The sequence below is a fragment of the Lissotriton vulgaris genome, chromosome 2_1, assembly GCF_964263255.1.
Source record: "Lissotriton vulgaris chromosome 2_1, aLisVul1.2, whole genome shotgun sequence".
NCBI lineage: Eukaryota > Metazoa > Chordata > Amphibia > Caudata > Salamandridae > Lissotriton > Lissotriton vulgaris.
The window spans coordinates 1,866,735,250-1,866,754,634 of NC_141687.1; the positions used below are offsets into that span (position 1 = coordinate 1,866,735,250).

The following is a 19,385-nucleotide window of genomic DNA, read 5'->3' on the forward strand; positions in this document are numbered from 1 at the left end:
CTGGGATTCATGGGTGTAATCCCGACTGCACATGTCCACTAATGAAGAGAGAAGGCACAGCAAAAAATAGACACTTCAGATGCTCTGAAATTCAGCCATTTCATTTAGTCGGGAATGTAGAGTTGAGCTTCATAATGAGGAAGGCCTCCCTTTTGAACAAGTGCGTGTTCACTGGGGACAGGGCATATGGCCTCCAGTGCAGACCATTTAATGCTATTTTCTTTGTAAGAGAGCTCCAAAAAATGTTTCACCAGTGGAGCTGTCATGACTTTGCACCACAGGTATTATTTGTGTTGGTTGACTCTTGTTCGTACCTCCTGATTGGTCTATCCAATGTATAATTTATTGGAAGGGCATATTCTAGGTTCTGCACTGTTTTTTTGACCTGAATGCTGAAGAATTGAGTCCTCAATAGTTAGCTCGCAACAGAACCAATCTCCGCAGCGATTATGTCCTATCAATGGGATGTCTCACATTTCCGAATTGTTTTATTTGGTTTTTAGGTGTAGGTGCAGTGTACGGTCCAACTAGGTGGTTGTCCTCGAAGATTTCTTCTTCTTTTCAACATAAAGATTGGATGGGACATAGGTGATGTGAGAGAAGACAGCATATGTCAGTTGTAGTTACTAATCTTAAATGTATTAGTGGCTAGAGAGAAGATCATGACATAGACAATGGCATCGTGCTTGTTCTTTTGGCTCTGCTCTAAAGGCTTCTCCTGCAGCCCAGGCCTATAACTAGGTTTCAGGGCCTTTAACAACAGGTACAGCCTTTGACAGTGGGCTATAATATATTGTAAAACGCAACATTTTTGCTAATTTTTCAAAAATGTCTTTGGGGGAGATCCCCTGCAAATCCCCCTTGCAATGATGAGACTCGCTCATTCGGTACAAGCGGTATGGAGGTTGGTCTGACAAAATTTGGCTGTGCTGCGTGTGGTTCCCATTCCTGCCCTGTTTCGCAGTCTCTCCTGATTCAAAGGACAGCAGTTGTGCCAGTTCATCTTAGTTCTGGATGTATTATGGTAGAACCCCTGTAATTTGCCTCCTTGATAACATCAGAACCCCTACCAATTTGATAGAGCCTTGAAATGCACATATTACATTGCAATTGCCTCTAACACCATCTCTGCATCTATCCCATGTGCCTTGTTGCGAACAGTGGTAGGGGGCACCAAGCAGTAAAGCACAAATCACATAACACAAAATAACTGTGTCGATACACTTCAGTGGCATCATACTCTAAGCTACTTTCGCAACGGTATGCCGTAAAAAGGTGATACCTTGTGTCGGTGTCTGGTTGTTTACTACATAGAAACCTTGAAATCAGTGCATACAGGAAGACAAAACTGTTTATTTGGCAGCCTTACTGTAAATGTTTGAAACTGATGTCTGGATAGCCAGTGGCCCTTGACCCGGATGGGGATCGGCAGAGTGCTAGTACGTAGGCTCGGAGCGTTGCAATTCTTTCCAGTCGGAATTTGGTATCTATGAAGTCAAGATGTGTCCCTACCACAATAACAGCAGCATTTGGAGCTTTTGCCTGAAAGACACAAACACACTCATTTGTTGCAATGCGCCCCAGTGATGTTATTTACTTTTTCCCTGTATAAGCAACACTTACATCATCATACACACATCAGAGACCTAAGAAATCCTATTGTACGCCAGAACATTCTTTAGGGTAAAAACCTGACCCGGGTCTTGTTTTTGAAACAAAAAATCTGAGCCAGTCATTTTGGTTCCAGCTGCCAAATTATTGCGCACCTCCACTTCAGACTTCTTCAAGCAAATGTACAAGCAGCTCTACCATATGGAGAGTTAAAAAACTAAAGTGCCTCTTACCAAAAACAAGACATGCCTTTTCTATCTATGAACCCAGAATCTGAACAGTCTTAAAATTGTGTGACTGTGGTGTAACGGCATAATTTAAGGAATTTCATGTAACAAGCATAACATAAAATGCAATAAATTAGGCATGGGCGGATTTTGCGGATTGGCAATCCGCGAATTTGCGGATTTGCGGATTGCGAAAATCCGCGAATCCTCGCAGATTTTTTTTTTTTTGTTCGCACGGGTTTCTGCAAGTTCGCGAGGGTTTTGTACAATCTCGCAAATTGCGAAATTGTACAAAACGCTCGCGAACTTGCAGAAACCCGTGCGAACACAATGTGCCTACTCATGCATGTGCCTCTTGTGTGTATAAAAGGTCAGAGAAAGATCAGTTCAGCAGATGAAGAGAAAGAAGCGCCTGGTCACAGGAACAGCACGGATATTGCGCTCGTGAAAGTCAAGGATGCAAAGGCCTCTATCCAGCATCACAGCTGATTTTCCACGGTAGATTTGGGAAGAAGGCACACCTGTCCAGCCTCGACGACGCTCACAATTGTTTTTGGGCTAATGAATGAGTCACTGAATTTGAGCATCAACTAGTTCGAGCGACCATGTGTGTGTTACTATGCAATCGCCCCGAAGGGCGCAGGGGTCCCTTGAGTGAGCTGCAGACCTGTGCCCAGCCTACTCATGCAACTATTTTACAATGGCGCCAGCAAGCTGCCAGCGCCGTTGTAAAATAGTTACAAAGTTAGCTTGCACAGGAAGCACTTAGATAAAATAAAGCAGCACCTGCTTCGTTTTATCTAGTGGTTCCTGTGCAAGCTAACTTTGTAACTATTTTACAACGGCGCTGGCAGCTTGCTGGCGCCATTGTAAAATAGTTACATGAGTGGGGGTTCAACTTTTGAACCCGTTACGTTCGCGGATTTTTTTTGGCGGATTTTGCGGGAAATCCGCAAAATTCGCGGAGTGCGGATTTCCCAAAAATCCGCAAAATCCGCGAGAGTAACGGATTTCCCGCTCACCCTTACAATAAATTATGCATGATTATGCCAAAGTAACAAATATTTAGCTCGAGCCTTCTTCTTAGATGTCTCTCGATTGCTTGTGGTCGGGCTCCGATCCCAATACTGGATCTGGAGAGTTTCTGCAATCTGGTAATGTATAACCCTGGGCAGGAACTCCGCTCCGCTGGAAAACACAAAGTTTGTGCGAAACGTCCGACTCCGCAGCGGAGCGGAGACCTACACGACGTACGACTGACATAGGGGATTCTGCAGGACCATGGCGATGAGGAGGAGGGCAGCCCGGAGAAGCCGCGATAAAGGTAAATTAGTTTTCTTTGCTTTCATTTTTATTTTTATTCTATAAATATTTATTTGAGCGGAGGTGGAGGCGCGGACTGAGCGGGGCTCCACAGAGTTTTTTCCCAACTCCGTGGAGCACTGCGTACAGCAACTCCACCTGCTCCACCGGGGTTAGTAATGTACTTCTGAGGATCTGATAACTTCTTCAGCCACTGGCAAAATTGTTGGTTAATCCAAGATGCAGATGGTGAAGGAAGGTTGGGTCACAGTTTTGCCAGTTAGGGAGAGTATTCTGGGCCCTGGTTTGCACAGGATTATGAACAAACAGGATTTATGAAGGGCCCAGAAGTCCTTGAATATGCATCTTGCATTTACCTGAAGCCACTGGCTTGCTTTGAGGGCAGCTTGGACATGGTCTCCTTTGGGGAGGTTTACGCATATTCTCACTGCCTCGTTCTGCAGCGGGAGGACAGAGCGACCTGCAGATTAACACCTTGACAACTAAATCGACTCGCAGAAAAACAAAAGGATGAAGCAAGTACAAATGGATGAATTCTCTCTATCTACAAAACAACGGCTCAAACTATGTAGTACAAAATAAAGGGCCATATTGGCACAGAGCAGAGGTATTAAATTAAGGGACATTCTTGAACGGAGCGACATGGTACTACGAACCGGCAAGTGACATTTAACAATTCAAGTCAAAACACAACCAGTTCTGTTTTAAATATTTCGAAAATGCTATGCATTTGTTTGAAATATGAAATAAATACTAGGTTATGGGTGTAGTGCATGCACTAAGGGGCAGAGGAGATCCTTCTCACCACCAGTTTTGGCAGACATGTTTCCTTTTATGGTTTCGTGCAGTCTGCAGCTGAATCACGAAAAGGGCTGAGCCGTGCCGTGCTGGGAAATGGAAGGCAGGTGTTAACAGCTGTTTGCTGGCGGGAACAGCACAGAGGACAAAAACCTTTGCACCAAAACACAGCACAAAGCAAATCTGTGCTGGAGATACCGACTAGGTCTTACGAATACATATTTCATGTGATTTACAGGATTGTGTAGAGGATTCAAGGGGATCTGTTGAATTTTGCTAGAAATCGTAAATATGTAATTTGCACAATGGCCCTGGTTTCTTTCAAAACAGCTTATTAAAAAAAAAAGTTCCACAGTGATAGATAATTGAGCATTTCATTTCGTCTTGCCACCATTTTCTTTCTCTAATGTTTTAATCACCCTTTCTTTCCATTCTCCTTCTTTTGTCCTTTCTTGTTCCTTCCTGCATTAATTGTAGTGATGTTGACCTTTCCATTCTGCCTTCGCCACTCTTCGCCCTTTTACATCTCTTCAGTTCACCTCCCAACTCCTTGTGCTCTGATACCAAGGTCAGATTGAGCATTCTACCTTTCTGGCATTTCCCCGGGAGCTGCAGGCTGGGAGATTGATTTCAGAGAAGGAGGTGCTGCCCTGACCCAACCACACCCAGAGACCCATTGTGCACACCGTCTCCTGCAGTGTGTGGGTCTGTATTGCGCATTTGTGCTAGGAGTGACTAGTCTACCTGTCTGGCAGTGCCACGTACCATGACTGCAAATTACAGATTACCCTCCACTCTAGGTCTAGTCGTGACTGGGCCACTCTTATTAGCACTCCCCTTGAGACCAATCCTGTCCTTAGCAGCAGCGTTTCCTGCCTCTGTCTCACACTTCGAGTCCCATTGCTTAGTAGCAGGGAGGAACCTGCGACTAACGGGCAGAGGAGTGTGGTGCGGCAGAAAAAGATTTTAGTGTCATTGGTCAGTTGCAAGAAAGGTCAGAGCAATAGAAAATGTCACAGAGAGGGTGGTGGAGAGAAAAAAGTCAGAAGGGTCCAGAAATAGGTCATGGTGAGTTCTCTCAATAGGGTTATGTAGAGTTAGTGAAGCACCATCACTGTGAGTAGGAACATCGTGGTAGGTAAAAGGTGAACGTGGAAAGCACTGTGCAGAGACTGACTGTTGACAGAACTGTCTGGAGATTCACCATGGGGGATAGATGGTGACTATGTCCTCCAAGAAGGTCAAGATCATGGAAAAGAACTGACTTCACGAGGGGCCTGTAGCGAAAGCCTGACGGGAGGCAGCTTCAAAAATGTTAACAGTTCCATAACCCTTTTGAAGGCTAGCTTCTGTAGTACAAAAGAGGCAGTACACTGGGAGAGGGGGAAACGTTAGGTGAGGATTGAAGAGTGGCTTGTGATTTACTGTGCAATGCCAATCATGAGGCAAGGAGGAAGCGTTCTGCAACATTGCAGATAGGTTTAATGATTTATACAGAGAAGTGATCAAAGTGGGCCCAAGATATGATAAATGAGAGACAGAAAAAGGGCTTGGTAAATGGGTGAAACAGGAATGAGAGAGGGTATTGAGAATGAGGAGGAGAACGGCAAAGCGTAAAGCATTTGATCTTTTGAAGGAGGGGAGCAAAGTAGTTAGCCATGAGAAAGTATTGCTTGATGACTGCAGAGGGGAGCTAAAATACCAGATAGCAGAACTCAAGATTCATGGAACTCCATTTTGGCTTCCTGCATGTGTGTGTATATTGTGATTTGGTAATCTTTCTGTACTTCGGCAGGCTATGTACAGAGCTCAGTGTTTCCCTTGATGTTAAAAGTTTCAGTTTCCAATATAAGCGGAGATATGCACCCGTCGGGCACAAGTAGCATGCATGACCCAGAGTTGATGGTGGGATGATAAGGGTGTAGGACGTATGGACGGGAGAATAGCTTTGCGGCGTTGGAGACACTCTAGAGTATCTGGTGGACACACATAAGATAGGCGTACTCAGAGTCAGATGCAATTTTTGTGTTAATATTAGGTTCTGTGTGAGGATAGTAGGGCAAGAGAGGGCACAAAGATAGTCACATGAATAAGGAAGTAATCTGAGGGAAAGCAGACAATGGCAATGGGGGCTAGCAGGAGTGCAGTTAAAGAGATAATCAGGACTCCGCCGACACCTACAACAAACATATATGAAATGATCATGTTAAATGGATGTACACTATTCATGACTATTCAAACAATCAGAAATTAAACTTCAGACTGTGTCAGAAACCTAAAGAACAGGGCATACAGGTACAGTCTCCAACAGTGCTGCAAAGCCATTCTCATGGAGAACGAGGGTTAAACAAGTCTCTGTAGCTGATTATTTCTGATCGGTTCTGCAGAATACTATTATCCTTTAAGGAAGGGCTGGGAATTTGAGTCACCACCCCAACCCTGCAGCCCCCAGTGATAACATTTGCTGCTGAAACCATTCAATATGAACACACTCCTCATAGAGGGGCTCATTGTTGGGGGCAACGTTAAGTAGACTCCATGGGCAATTTGTTGAAGACTGCAAGGTCTATTTGATGTAAAATACAGAGGTAATTTTAACAATATGTGAGGCATTGTATGTCTATCATGGTACAATGAAGGCCATTTAACGCATTACACCAGAGTGGACAATTTCATGCCAATTATTGATACTATGAATACACATTTTGAGGGTATTTTAATGCAGGTTGCCTTAGGAATGGTATTGTTTTTGTGAGCACAATTCATGCATACCTATGGTACAATTCAGGGTATATGGCTCATATAGAAATATTTTCGTGGCTAGTAGGGTGGGAGAATGAGAACGCCAGTGAGTATGATACACACTTTGGTTGTCACACAGAGACAGTCTTAGCATGTGAGGGGACATGTCACTGTGCTTAAAGTTACTTTAATGCTGGCGGTGGAAGAAGTATAGAGCTAATCATAAGGAAAAGTTAATTCCGACTACTTAAGGAAGAAATATTGCAATATGGTGTCAATTTCCTACAGTGTCAGGACATTTCATGAGATAGTTCAAGGTCGCTGTATGACCCTTTTCAGTAATTTACTAGGTTGTATGAGCTGTAAGAAAGTATGATTTTCTCTTCTTTGGCTCACTATGTCACATAAACGCTCATAACTAATTACAAAATAAAAACCTCACTTCTAAGAAACAGTGCACTTGATGAACTGTGATAACATAATTCGTTCTCTTCTCTAAATCCAGGCGTTTCACATCCATCATGCATCATGACGAGCTGTCTGTCTCCCGTTTAGTTTTATTAATAATATGGTGTTTATTCTGATATCCAAGAAGTGGGTGAACAAAGACCAAAAAGGGGCATAAACGTTCTCATCGACTTCCCTAGTGAATTGCACCTCCCTTTTGTGCAACAGAGCTCTCAGCTTGCCTCCATAAAACGAGAGACTCGTGCAGCTGGCAGTGCTGTATAACATCTCTTCTGCTCAGCTGAATCAGCAGATAAATGTTTGAACAATTGCAGGGCTGAATTTGTCAACCTTGACCATTTTTTCAAGAAACCCCTGCAAATTCAACAGGCTGAAGCAAGAGAATGGCTCAAACGCCTGGTGCACAATGATCATTTGCTTCCAAGAAAAGCACATACTTTCGGCAGTTACTGCGCCTGCAGGCTCACAGAAGCATGACATCCCAAGTGAGTTATGAAGTGTGAAATGTAAAGGCAGTGCTTTCCTACCTCAATGTTCAGCAGCCAGAACTGGAGTTTTGCCACAGCCTCTTCTCCGAGAGCCAAGTTCCACACAACCACGTAGAGGGCTTTGTCTGTGAAGAAGCACTGGTTGACAGTGGACATGCTTGCTGGGCCCCCAATGTCCCATACGTTGAACATCACTGAATCAATCTGTACATCCAAGAAAAAAAGAGTAGAAACAAGTCAAACCACTTGCGTAGTCGAAGAATTCAGGTTTTTCCTTTCAAGATGCCCATGTCTTATTCGGAATCCCTCTGAAGTGATAGAAAACCCTTTTGACATGGGGTTTTAACAACGACAGAGCCAAAGTGCCATTTTAAAAGGGACCTTATACCTCCTGTACCGATTAACTTGTGTATTATTCCGCAAAAGCTCACACAAGACCATCTTTGTATATTCATTCAACAAATTAAAGGTTGACCTTGGGTTGGAAATTCCTACGTTTGATGTTTCATGTACATTATTTAGGTATTTTCTCTGTTTAGAAACATGAAACCTATGCTTGAAGCTGCTGAGAAATATCATGGCTTTCCTCCACAACGAAAGGCTGATTTGGGTATCTCTACTGTGGAACCCAATCTCCTCAAGTCCCTCATTAAGAGTGGCCCGCTAATTAATGCAATATTTATTGCAACTGTTAAAATCCGACACAACCAATTCAAAATTTATCGGGATAGATAAATACCATCCAATTACACGTCTGGGGCAATAAGATGGGGATTTTGGTGCTTACTGCACCAAAGTCTGCATGTTCTGGTAAATATCGGATATCACTCCCAACCGCCAATAAACAATGCTGCTAATTGTGATATGTGTGGTAGCAGATGTTAATGCACCAATTGCAATTAACTAGTTCGCTCTTAAAAAGGGCTTTTGAGTAAGGAATGAGCTGTTGCCTCGGCCGGAAGACACACGTGAATCATATAGGTTGATGGTAGGCGTGTTATCTCAAACAACTTTTGGGTTTTATTGTACATCAAGGAACCTAGTCACACAACAACTCTGGGTCTGATTTAGATCTTGGTAGATGGGTTACTTCGTCATAACGGTAACGGATATCCCGTCCACCAAAATATAAATCCCATAGGATACAATGGGATTTATATTTCGGTGGATGGGATATCCATAACTGTTTTGACGGAGTAACCTGTCCACCAGAACCTAAATCAGACCCTCTGTTATTACAGGGATCACCCTAGTCTTGAGCGAGGTATCTTTAATACATCCCGGGTGGGACACAAAAAAGGCATATGTAGCATACTTGAGTAGTAGTTGTCCTATGTGAGACGTGAATGGAATGCATACCTAAAGCGGAAAAACACACAACGCTGTCATACAAATGAGTTAATAATAAAAAGAGTCCTGTTTTAAGTGCTAAATCACAACAATATAGCATATGGAAAAATTCAACATGGAAATGTGAGTACCTGGCACTCTATAACATGCGGGCACAGTGCTCTCTGAAGGTCTACACGTTCCAATTTTTCATTTGTCGAAATAAATCAAAGCACAATTAGCACGTTTCTGACTACTTCCAAACAGGAAATTTAAACTAATCACTTGGAGCAAAGAATACAAAGGGTACAGTGTATGCTGGTAGTTCTCCAGCTAATGCGAGTGGCGTTCCAGGACAAACAAAGGTTTGGCACTTGCCTATGTATTTGCTCTCCTGGCTTTACAAAAAGAACAGTTTTTCAAATGCCATTATGGCACATTTGATAGAATGGTTAAATCATCAGTAGCTCTGTAAAGAAGCGCGACCTGCAGTTAGCAGTGGAACCAGAGGCCTCTTATGCAGCCCTGTGCAAACAGCAAACAGTTTTAAGTGCAGTGAAAAGATTATTGAACTGGGGTGTCCGAACAATCTAATTCTTCATAAAAGCTACAATTCAGTATTTTGATGATAACATATATCACACAAAAAAAACAAAAAATGCTGGGGCATGCTATTCAAACTCATACATTGTCTATTCCTTTGTGTACTCAACGTTTTGTGGCCTACTTTGTATCTGGATGATTTTAGTCCCATGCAGGTTTAGAGAAGGAGACACCCTATAGTCAAACGCAGAAGGTCAAAGGATGCCAACGCTCAATAGAAAATTGAATCACAGTTAAAAATCCTGTAAAATTGCTTTCAGTTTGATACAGAGATTAGGAGAAAACAAGTAGTTGGACATCTCTCTATTTGATTTTATATAATCTTTTTGGCAGTGGGGTTAACCTGCTAATCAAACAAGCTACTCACCTCCCCACATAGCTTTTCACACCTTCGAATATGGCATCCAAGATCAAGACTTCCAGAGGCTCACCGATCCACTGCAACATCAACATCCCCAGGCTATAAGGTGGGAAATAAATATATGAAGATGCCAGACCATCTCCTGCTTCGTCCTAAGGGTGTGGAACACCACTTCAGAAGTAGTCTGGCAAGCACCATTGTCCCTACATTTCCTGAAAGCACTTGACAACTCTGCAAGCAACATCTCATATATATATATATACAATGTCTACAGTAGCTGACCACTCCAAAAATGTTCCAATATGTCTCTCTTCCCTGACCTGATCACTATCACCTCACCCAGCCTAACCCATCGGACACCGGACAGCTTCAAAGAAGACACTCTGCAACCTGGGGCATGGTACTTTAAGGTTTGTTGGTTGATCAACTGTGAAGTCCTTCAGTGTAGTTTCATAGTTGAAGCAAAAAAATATACTTCTGCTGGTATTGGGAGCCTGAGTCCCACTCTTGCTCTGTGGACAATGCAGAGGACATTGGACTCAATCCTTATTCCACTTGAAGCAAGTAGTGTGCATTCAGAGGAGGTTTAATATAGGTGCTTGTGAAATGTGCATAATTTGATTTCATGCAGTTCAGTGAAATTTTGGAAACATTATACAAAATTAAGCATGACTGAACAAAATGCTAATCAAACAAATGTGTACGCATGTCAATTTTTGATAAAAGGACCCATTCTGAGCAAAAAATAGGGCAAAAACAACAAGTAGCACAAGCAACAGCTTCTCACATTCTGGACATCTGCGCTCTTATCGCGCGCCAGCAGTACAATTTTGCCACGAGCAGCGCATTGTTATATATAATGTCATAGTTTCAGGAATTTCACGTAACAAGAAATTTCAGAAATTATGTGAATTACACCAGCATAATTTAAATTTAGCACAGGCATAGTTTTTCGTGGTCATGAGTTTAACGGTTGAAGCACATTTAGACTGCATGCTTTTCTAGTCTTTGCCACCGATTGATGAGTTGCCTGAGCAGTCCTAGAAATATGTTGTTGATATTGAACTTGCTATGAAAACGGCTCTCATCAGGATTTCCTAGTGTTTGTTTTGAGAAATGGAGAGATTTCATGGTAATGAGAGCTACAATTCAAAACCCCTTGATTACAGCCTTAACCTGGGGTACAATATAGAGCGCAGTCAACCATCATTATATTCTGCTACAAACGCTCAAATTTAATTTTTGTCAAGTCTGCACCATGCTTATGTGGATCATTTCTTATTGCATGACTAGTCACAAGTAGTAAAACAATCAACAATAAATTAATATTTTCCTTGCCCACTTTTACCCTGTTTGGAACTCTCACAAAAATCAATATTTGCCAAAGAGAATGTCAAAGACTTGATAAAGTACCATGTATGGGACATGAAAGCTGTGAACTTCAAGTAAAGCTAGAGTTGTGTCACTGACTCAATGATTCAACACTAGTGGAACTAGATCATTTGTACAATATGATGAATGGATGGATGATCGGATATGAAAAAACACAAGTGCTTCAAAATCTTGTAATAGTCTGTATTAAAAGAAATAACTACCAGGATTGGAATTTTCTTGTAGAAATCTTCATACCACTGCTATTAGGATGAAGTATAGTTAGGATAGTGGCTGTTTTAAAGGGATGTCCAGGCTTTTCACAACTATTTAAACTGCGGTAATAGAATCACAATCTAACAATAGCTGTGAGGGCAAAATCGCTCCATTGTGGAGTCTCAGAAACCTCATTTATTACTGTTTAATCTTATCCATTGTAAATCCCAGAATATATGTTCTGAGGCATTTTTGTACTCTGAGATAAAGTGTGTCATGTTATCAATGAAATATATTTTTACATCCTATATGTACTCCTGAGTTGCTTCATTGGTGAAAACTACAGACATGTATACGCAGATTTGTTACAGCACAATGAATTACATTTTTACCTAAAACAGGTATGCTTAAGACAGAGCACAATCATTATATTGCTGTAAAAATATTTAAAAGGAAAACACCAAGAACAAACATTTTAAATGTAAATTCTGCTTACTGGTAAAGGCACTAAGTGGCAGATTTACCGCTCATCTACAACAGAATGAGAGCTCAAAAAAATGGCAGTGAAGACGCAAAAATCAACAACACAAGAATCAATTAAAAAGAAGGTCAGTGAAAAGAGAAAAATGGAGGAATGAAGCAGGAAAAGGGGAACGGGTACATGAAATTTGACCACTCAATTAAAATATAGAGACCCAAAGCTTCATCTCCCAACCAAAAAGTGATTTTTGTTTAGCTATGATGAACTAAATGTTAAGGACTATTATGATATTTCACAATCAAAGAACATATAACACCAATCAGAATACTAAAGGAACTCTAAAAATAATCTCAATCAATCAGGCCTGAGTACTGTCTGACCAAGGTCCCCTGAAGAGAGTAAATATGAAATCACTGCTACTAATGAAAACCTTCAACTTGAAGGTTTATAACTCCCTTTATATTTTATTAAACATTATTTCATGTCATGTTACTTGTATCTGAATTATTTCTACTGCTGTATGTTGTACTGCTCTTCCTAGTTTCACAGCCATATTCATGCACTGTGAACTTCGCAAATAAATAAAATATGCAGTCTCTGGGAAATCTGGGGGGACAGCATGTTCACGACACTGAAAATCTTTTTTCAGGCTTCATCTATATCTAACCTGCCTGCAGACGAGCGAGACCTGGATGACTGACCGACCCTCAAAGCTAAACAAACATCAGCAAAGACTGCATGAAACATCTCCTGCCTAACTGTGCTGTTCAGTTATCTAAACAACACAAACATGAAGATCACCTTGATGTACAGTGCTAAACAATTTTCATTTTGAATTCAATTAAACGTCCATCTGAATATTTTCACTCAGCAGTTCATTCATCTTTTGAACTCTTACTATTACAGAAATGAAAACATACTTTAAGAAAATATGACTTGAGAGTGGTGCTTCTGTCAAGTACATCCTCACGGTTGAATAACCGAAAAGGCGATTTTGTGAGTTTATGTAAACGTTCATTACTTCCACGTCGAGGAATTTAAGGACTGTAGCTGAATGCACTAATGTTAGTTTGCTGTGTGACCAAATCTCCCTTTTTTATGCTTTTCATTGCTTTGACTTTCATTAGAAGTCTGGATTATTTTTGAAGGCCTTTGAATAACATCGAATTTATGGCACTTGATGTTCAATCTCGTATTTCCTTGCTTTTAAGATGTTACTTGCAGCGAACAGCCACTTCAACATGACTGGCTTCTTTGTATTCTACAAATAGCGCAGATGTAACTCAGATTCTCAAGTTTCTCAAGTTGGCAACTGACATCCCGCGCCCTGCTGTATCCTACTGGTTGCATTTATGTATGGTACAGTGAAACTGCAAATGGGTTAATAAATTCACTATGATGTATTTGATGGTCTAGCAATTATATGAATATCTGTATAATTACGTGTAATTCTAGTTAGTCCTTACAGATAAATTGAAGCTCTAGAAAGGGATTCAGTTGTATAATTGAGCTGCCCCTTTGGTAACTCAAGATAATCTATGACTAATCGCATGTGCCTGTGAGGATGACCGTACATTTGAATGTCTGCACTTTCATCTTTCAAATGTGCCTATCATGGAGAAATTTGGAAATAGGCACCAGGTTTGAATTCCAAAGAACAAGCAGGAGATATTCTCCAGAATATCCAAGGAATGGAGTTGGGCCTCAAAGTACCTTTGTCCCCAAATCAGGGAAGAAGTAACAAAAACTAACAAAGCAAAACTCTTTCAAAGCCCTGTAATTCGAAAAGTACACTTTAAATACTTTAACAAACATTACTTGGATGACATACCTAGTGCCACCAACAGCAATAATTCTAGCTCCTCTAATTTATATTAAAGTTGCTCCAGATTTAAAAAACAAATCAGTTAGAGGAGTGGCTACGGCAAGGACCCATGAAGATGAGTCCTCATCAAGCATCTCCAGCGGAGATGTAATATAAGGAAAAAAGCAGAGAGGGATCAATTCACCACTGTATTTGTGTACATGGCACAGTCAATTGCCATGACAACAAACAATTATTTTCTTTGTAAATCAACAACGTTTTTCCTATGATACACGGACCATGGGAAGGTGCTGGATGTACACACACACACACACACACACACACACACACACACACACACACACACACATACATATATACATACATATATATATATATATATATATATACATACATATATATATATATATATATATATATATATATATATATATATATATATATATTAACCACCAATGCACCCTCGCGCTTTCAGAAGGGCTCACCGCGGCACTCTCCAGCCCTCCGGCTTTTGATTACAGCTCCCGATGAACTTCACAACCTTTCTCCAAACAATTTAATAAGTCCGACGCGTTTCGGGGCTAGAACGCCCCTTCCTCATGGACACAGGTACAAAGGCACATATTCCTCACCATGGTGATTCAAAGACACATTTATTTGAATCGAACTACCCTCAGTGGGTGTGGCTTTCAAGGTAAGGTCACCAGGGTTTCTGGTAACTGTAGTCCAGCAGGTGAGTTTTCTATTAATTTCCTTCAGTAGGTTACATGCCCCTGTACGATTTAAAGTCAATTTGCAATCCTTTAGTAGGAAGTGGAGGCGGGCTGTGAAGTTACGATTTTTGTTGGAGTGTCGCGCTGGCAGGCAGGAGACAGTTCGCCCGCCTCAGTCTTCACACGCGATGCAGCACACACCGCCTGGTGAAGCGGAGCTCCTTCCCACGGCCCGAGCCGACCGTGCAAATCCATTAACCACCAATGCGCCCTCGCGCTTTCAGAAGGGCTCACCGCGGCACTCTCCAGCCCTCCGGCTTTTGATTACAGCTCCCGATGAACTTCACAACCTTTCTCCAAACAATTTAATAAGTCCGACGCGTTTCGGGGCTAGAACGCCCCTTCCTCATGGACACAGGTTCAAAGGCACATATTCCTCACCATGGTGATTCAAAGACACATTTATTTGAATCGAACTACCCTCAGTGGGTGTCGCTTTCAAGGTAAGGTCACCAGGGTTTCTGGTAACTGTAGTCCAGCAGGTGAGTTTTCTATTAATTTCCTTCAGTAGGTTACATGCCCCTGTACGATTTAAAGTCAATTTGCAATCCTTTAGTAGGAAGTGGAGGCGGGCTGTAAAGTTACGATTTTTGTTGGAGTGTCGCGCTGGCAGGCAGGAGACAGTTCGCCCGCCTCAGTCTTCACACGCGATGCAGCACACACCGCCTGGTGAAGCGGAGCTCCTTCCCACGGCCCGAGCCGACCGTGCAAATCCATTAACCACCAATGCGCCCTCGCGCTTTCAGAAGGGCTCACCGCGGCACTCTCCAGCCCTCCGGCTTTTGATTACAGCTCCCAATGAACTTCACAACCTTTCTCCAAACAATTTAATAAGTCCAACGCGTTTCGGGGCTAGAACGCCCCTTCCTCATGGACACAGGTACAAAGGCACATATTCCTCACCATGGTGATTCAAAGACACATTTATTTGAATCGAACTACCCTCAGTGGGTGTGGCTTTCAAGGTAAGGTCACCATGGTTTCTGGTAACTGTAGTCCAGCAGGTGAGTTTTCTATTAATTTCCTTCAGTAGGTTACATGCCCCTGTACGATTTAAAGTCAATTTACAATCCTTTAGTAGGAAGTGGAGGCGGGCTGTGAAGTTACGATTTTTGTTGGAGTGTCGCACTGGCAGGCAGGAGATAGTTCGCCCGCCTCAGTCTTCACACGCGATGCAGCACACACCGCCTGGTGAAGCGGAGCTCCTTCCCACGGCCCGAGCCGACCGTGCAAATCCATTAACCACCAATGCGCCCTCGCGCTTTCAGAAGGGCTCACCGCGGCACTCTCCAGCCCTCCGGCTTTTGATTACAGCTCCCAATGAACTTCACAACCTTTCTCCAAACAATTTAATAAGTCCAACGCGTTTCGGGGCTAGAACGCCCCTTCCTCATGGACACAGGTACAAAGGCACATATTCCTCACCATGGTGATTCCAAGACACATTTATTTGAATCGAACTACCCTCAGTGGGTGTGGCTTTCAAGGTAAGGTCACCATGGTTTCTGGTAACTGTAGTCCAGCAGGTGAGTTTTCTATTAATTTCCTTCAGTAGGTTACATGCCCCTGTACGATTTAAAGTCAATTTACAATCCTTTAGTAGGAAGTGGAGGCGGGCTGTGAAGTTACGATTTTTGTTGGAGTGTCGCACTGGCAGGCAGGAGATAGTTCGCCCGCCTCAGTCTTCACACGCGATGCAGCACACACCGCCTGGTGAAGCGGAGCTCCTTCCCACGGCCCGAGCCGACCGTGCAAATCCATTAACCACCAATGCGCCCTCGCGCTTTCAGAAGGGCTCACCGCGGCACTCTCCAGCCCTCCGGCTTTTGATTACAGCTCCCAATGAACTTCACAACCTTTCTCCAAACAATTTAATAAGTCCGACGCGTTTCGGGGCTAGAACGCCCCTTCCTCATGGACACAGGTACAAAGGCACATATTCCTCACCATGGTGATTCAAAGACACATTTATTTGAATCGAACTACCCTCAGTGGGTGTGGCTTTCAAGGTAAGGTCACCAGGGTTTCTGGTAACTGTAGTCCAGCAGGTGAGTTTTCTATTAATTTCCTTCAGTAGGTTACATGCCCCTGTACGATTTAAAGTCAATTTGCAATCCTTTAGTAGGAAGTGGAGGCGGGCTGTGAAGTTACGATTTTTGTTGGAGTGTCGCGCTGGCAGGCAGGAGACAGTTCGCCCGCCTCAGTCTTCACACGCGATGCAGCACACACCGCCTGGTGAAGCGGAGCTCCTTCCCACGGCCCGAGCCGACCGTGCAAATCCATTAACCACCAATGTGCCCTCGCGCTTTCAGAAGGGCTCACCGCGGCACTCCAGCCCTCCGGCTTTTGATTACAGCTCCCGATGAACTTCACAACCTTTCTCCAAACAATTTAATAAGTCCGACGCGTATATATATATATATTAGAAACATAATGTACATAAAAACATATATGCAACACAAAAATTGCAAAAAAATCAGAAAAAATCAAAATATCTTTCAAAATCACAAAGGACAACTATATACAATTATAATCAAAACCCTTAAATATTCTATAAACATATGTACACTCCTAATTTCGGAGTTCTACACTCAGAGGAAGTGCACTCGGCGCCTGAGGATTCCAACCTCCTATCCTAACCTAAGGCGCCTTAACCGTGAGTTGACAAAGTGTATTATTATATATGGACTCCTCCTTATTTTGTCGATGCTGTTGCAGTTGCGATTCAGCCTTTCGTTTCTTATGGCATCATCAGGACAATGGTATATCTGATCCTTGCTCTTTACATCTCACAACAAATATGTGTCATCCACATTATACTCCAACAGGAACCACAGTTTCCCGCCTCTTCCTGGTACTCTACTCTCCTGGGTTTAAAGCTCCGTTGGCCCGACCACGTAGGCCCTCGGTGTCACAATGCACCACCTTGCTCCCTCAAGGGACTGTCTACTCTTCTTCACTCCAATCCGACTAAATCCGTGATTACTGCTCGACATATGTGAAACTAATCACCCGATATACGCAAGGAAAGCGCGAGGGACATCCTTCTGCAGCCTGATGATGGATTGAATGGTGATAGGAGACTCCCAGATTTAAAGTGCAAGTATGGGAAACTCGGATCACCCGATGGTGTCAACCAAACCAACATCCTATAGCACTAGCAATGTTGATTTTGAGATAGCCAAGTCCCCTCCCTTTCCTCCGTGATGCAAAAATCAAGATGACTGTCTTCGTACGGAGAATGCCGAAAATCAACAAAAGTGTGAGAACAGAGACTTTAATCACAATGGGCCTGTGATTATAGACAGGAGAATTGGCCTCACGGGTGCCACCAGCTAACAGGATATCTTGTCCACTGAGCACCGGACACCTTCTTTTAAACTGCAACAATACCTGTTCTCACTTGTTCGGCAGTGGACTGTGGGCCCACTGACAAACCCTGAGTGATCCAGAGATAACATGGTAATACTAGGCTGGGATTTAGTTTTTCTCCAGGTGTGACACAGAGGTGATAGTTGAGGTCTTTTGGGAATCAGACGGTTGTGGTTCGATCACTGGAGGTCGTGAGTAAGAAACATAATTAGAAGTGCACACTGGTAAGAGTGCAATGGAATTTGAAGGCGCATCATAGGCAGCATTCATGTGGTGTCCTTCAGGATATCAAGTGTCCAGTTCAGTGCTGACAATACACCCATCATTACTTACGACCTACAGCATTGGGACCCACACCCCTTTGAGTTGTGGGCAGTGTCCCCAGATCTCTGGATTGTATCACTCCTTAATGCGAAGGCCTGCATGACTACCTGAAAAAGGGAAACCTATCGAAGATCTCCTCAGTGCCCAGAAGTCCATCCCTAAAATGATAAACACAATCGACCAAACAGAAGTCACAGATCAGGATAATCATCCTCCCCAAAATGAGAGTGAAATGGCAAATAAGGGTGATATTCCCTCTATGAAGGCCAAATTCAACAAAGACGAGGGTAAGCTGCGACCGGACTTTTTAAGTCGCTATCATAGTTGGACCATGCAGACCAGAAATTGTAAACTAGAATGGATCAACTGAAGTGATGACAGCAGAAGCAGCACACGAAAGAAATGAGTTGGCCGTTAGAGTAGAGGAACTATAGTAACGTTGTAAATGGCTGGCAGGCAATATACAGGAAGGAAAGAATAAATTCTGCTAGAACAATATACAAATTAGAGGCATTCTGCAAATGGTAACTTAACAGGACTTACAACAATATGTTCAAGATTTATTTAAATTACTCTTACAGTGCCCTAATAACCTCCCAATAGAGCTAGACCATACGCACAGAGAATTTGGCCCTTATCAGACTCACACTAACCTATTTCCTGATGCCCGAACTAGAATTCAATATTTCAAACAAAAAGTAGAAATAAGGAGGATGGCTATACAGTGTGGTCCTGTAATATTGAGTGGATTTACTTTATTGCTTTTCCATGATATTTTTTCCCACCCTCACTAAAAGAAAACGGTTAAAAATCGAAGCAGATTACATAGGGGCTCAGAAGATCCCTATTGTTGGGGTTTCCTGGTCAGGCTTTTCTTCAGATTCAAAGATAAACAATTATTTATCTCCTCAACTGAAGAGGTGATCTCTTTGTTTCAACTAGAAGGGGAGCAAGACAATATGGAAAGCAAGGAGGCGAAAAAAAAGTGGAAGGATACTTGCCCTGCCCCAGGCCCAAATAGGTTTTTGAACTCCATTTACCGGGCATTTGCTTCTCTCCGCTCACCTTGTATT

At 42.7% G+C, this 19,385-nt stretch overlaps 1 protein-coding gene across 1 annotated transcript in view; it reads right to left on the reverse strand.

The window, feature by feature from the left end:
* LRRK1 (leucine rich repeat kinase 1) overlaps positions 1 to 19,385 on the reverse strand; it is a 758,414-nt gene that overhangs the window by 229,058 nt on the left and 509,971 nt on the right. The window contains exons 16-17 of the mRNA XM_086958057.1: positions 7,697 to 7,861; positions 1,370 to 1,542 (exon numbers count right to left, since the gene is read on the reverse strand). Of these exons, the coding sequence (XP_086814183.1) occupies positions 1,370 to 1,542; positions 7,697 to 7,861 (338 nt within the window). The remainder of the gene's footprint in view (positions 1 to 1,369; positions 1,543 to 7,696; positions 7,862 to 19,385) is intronic.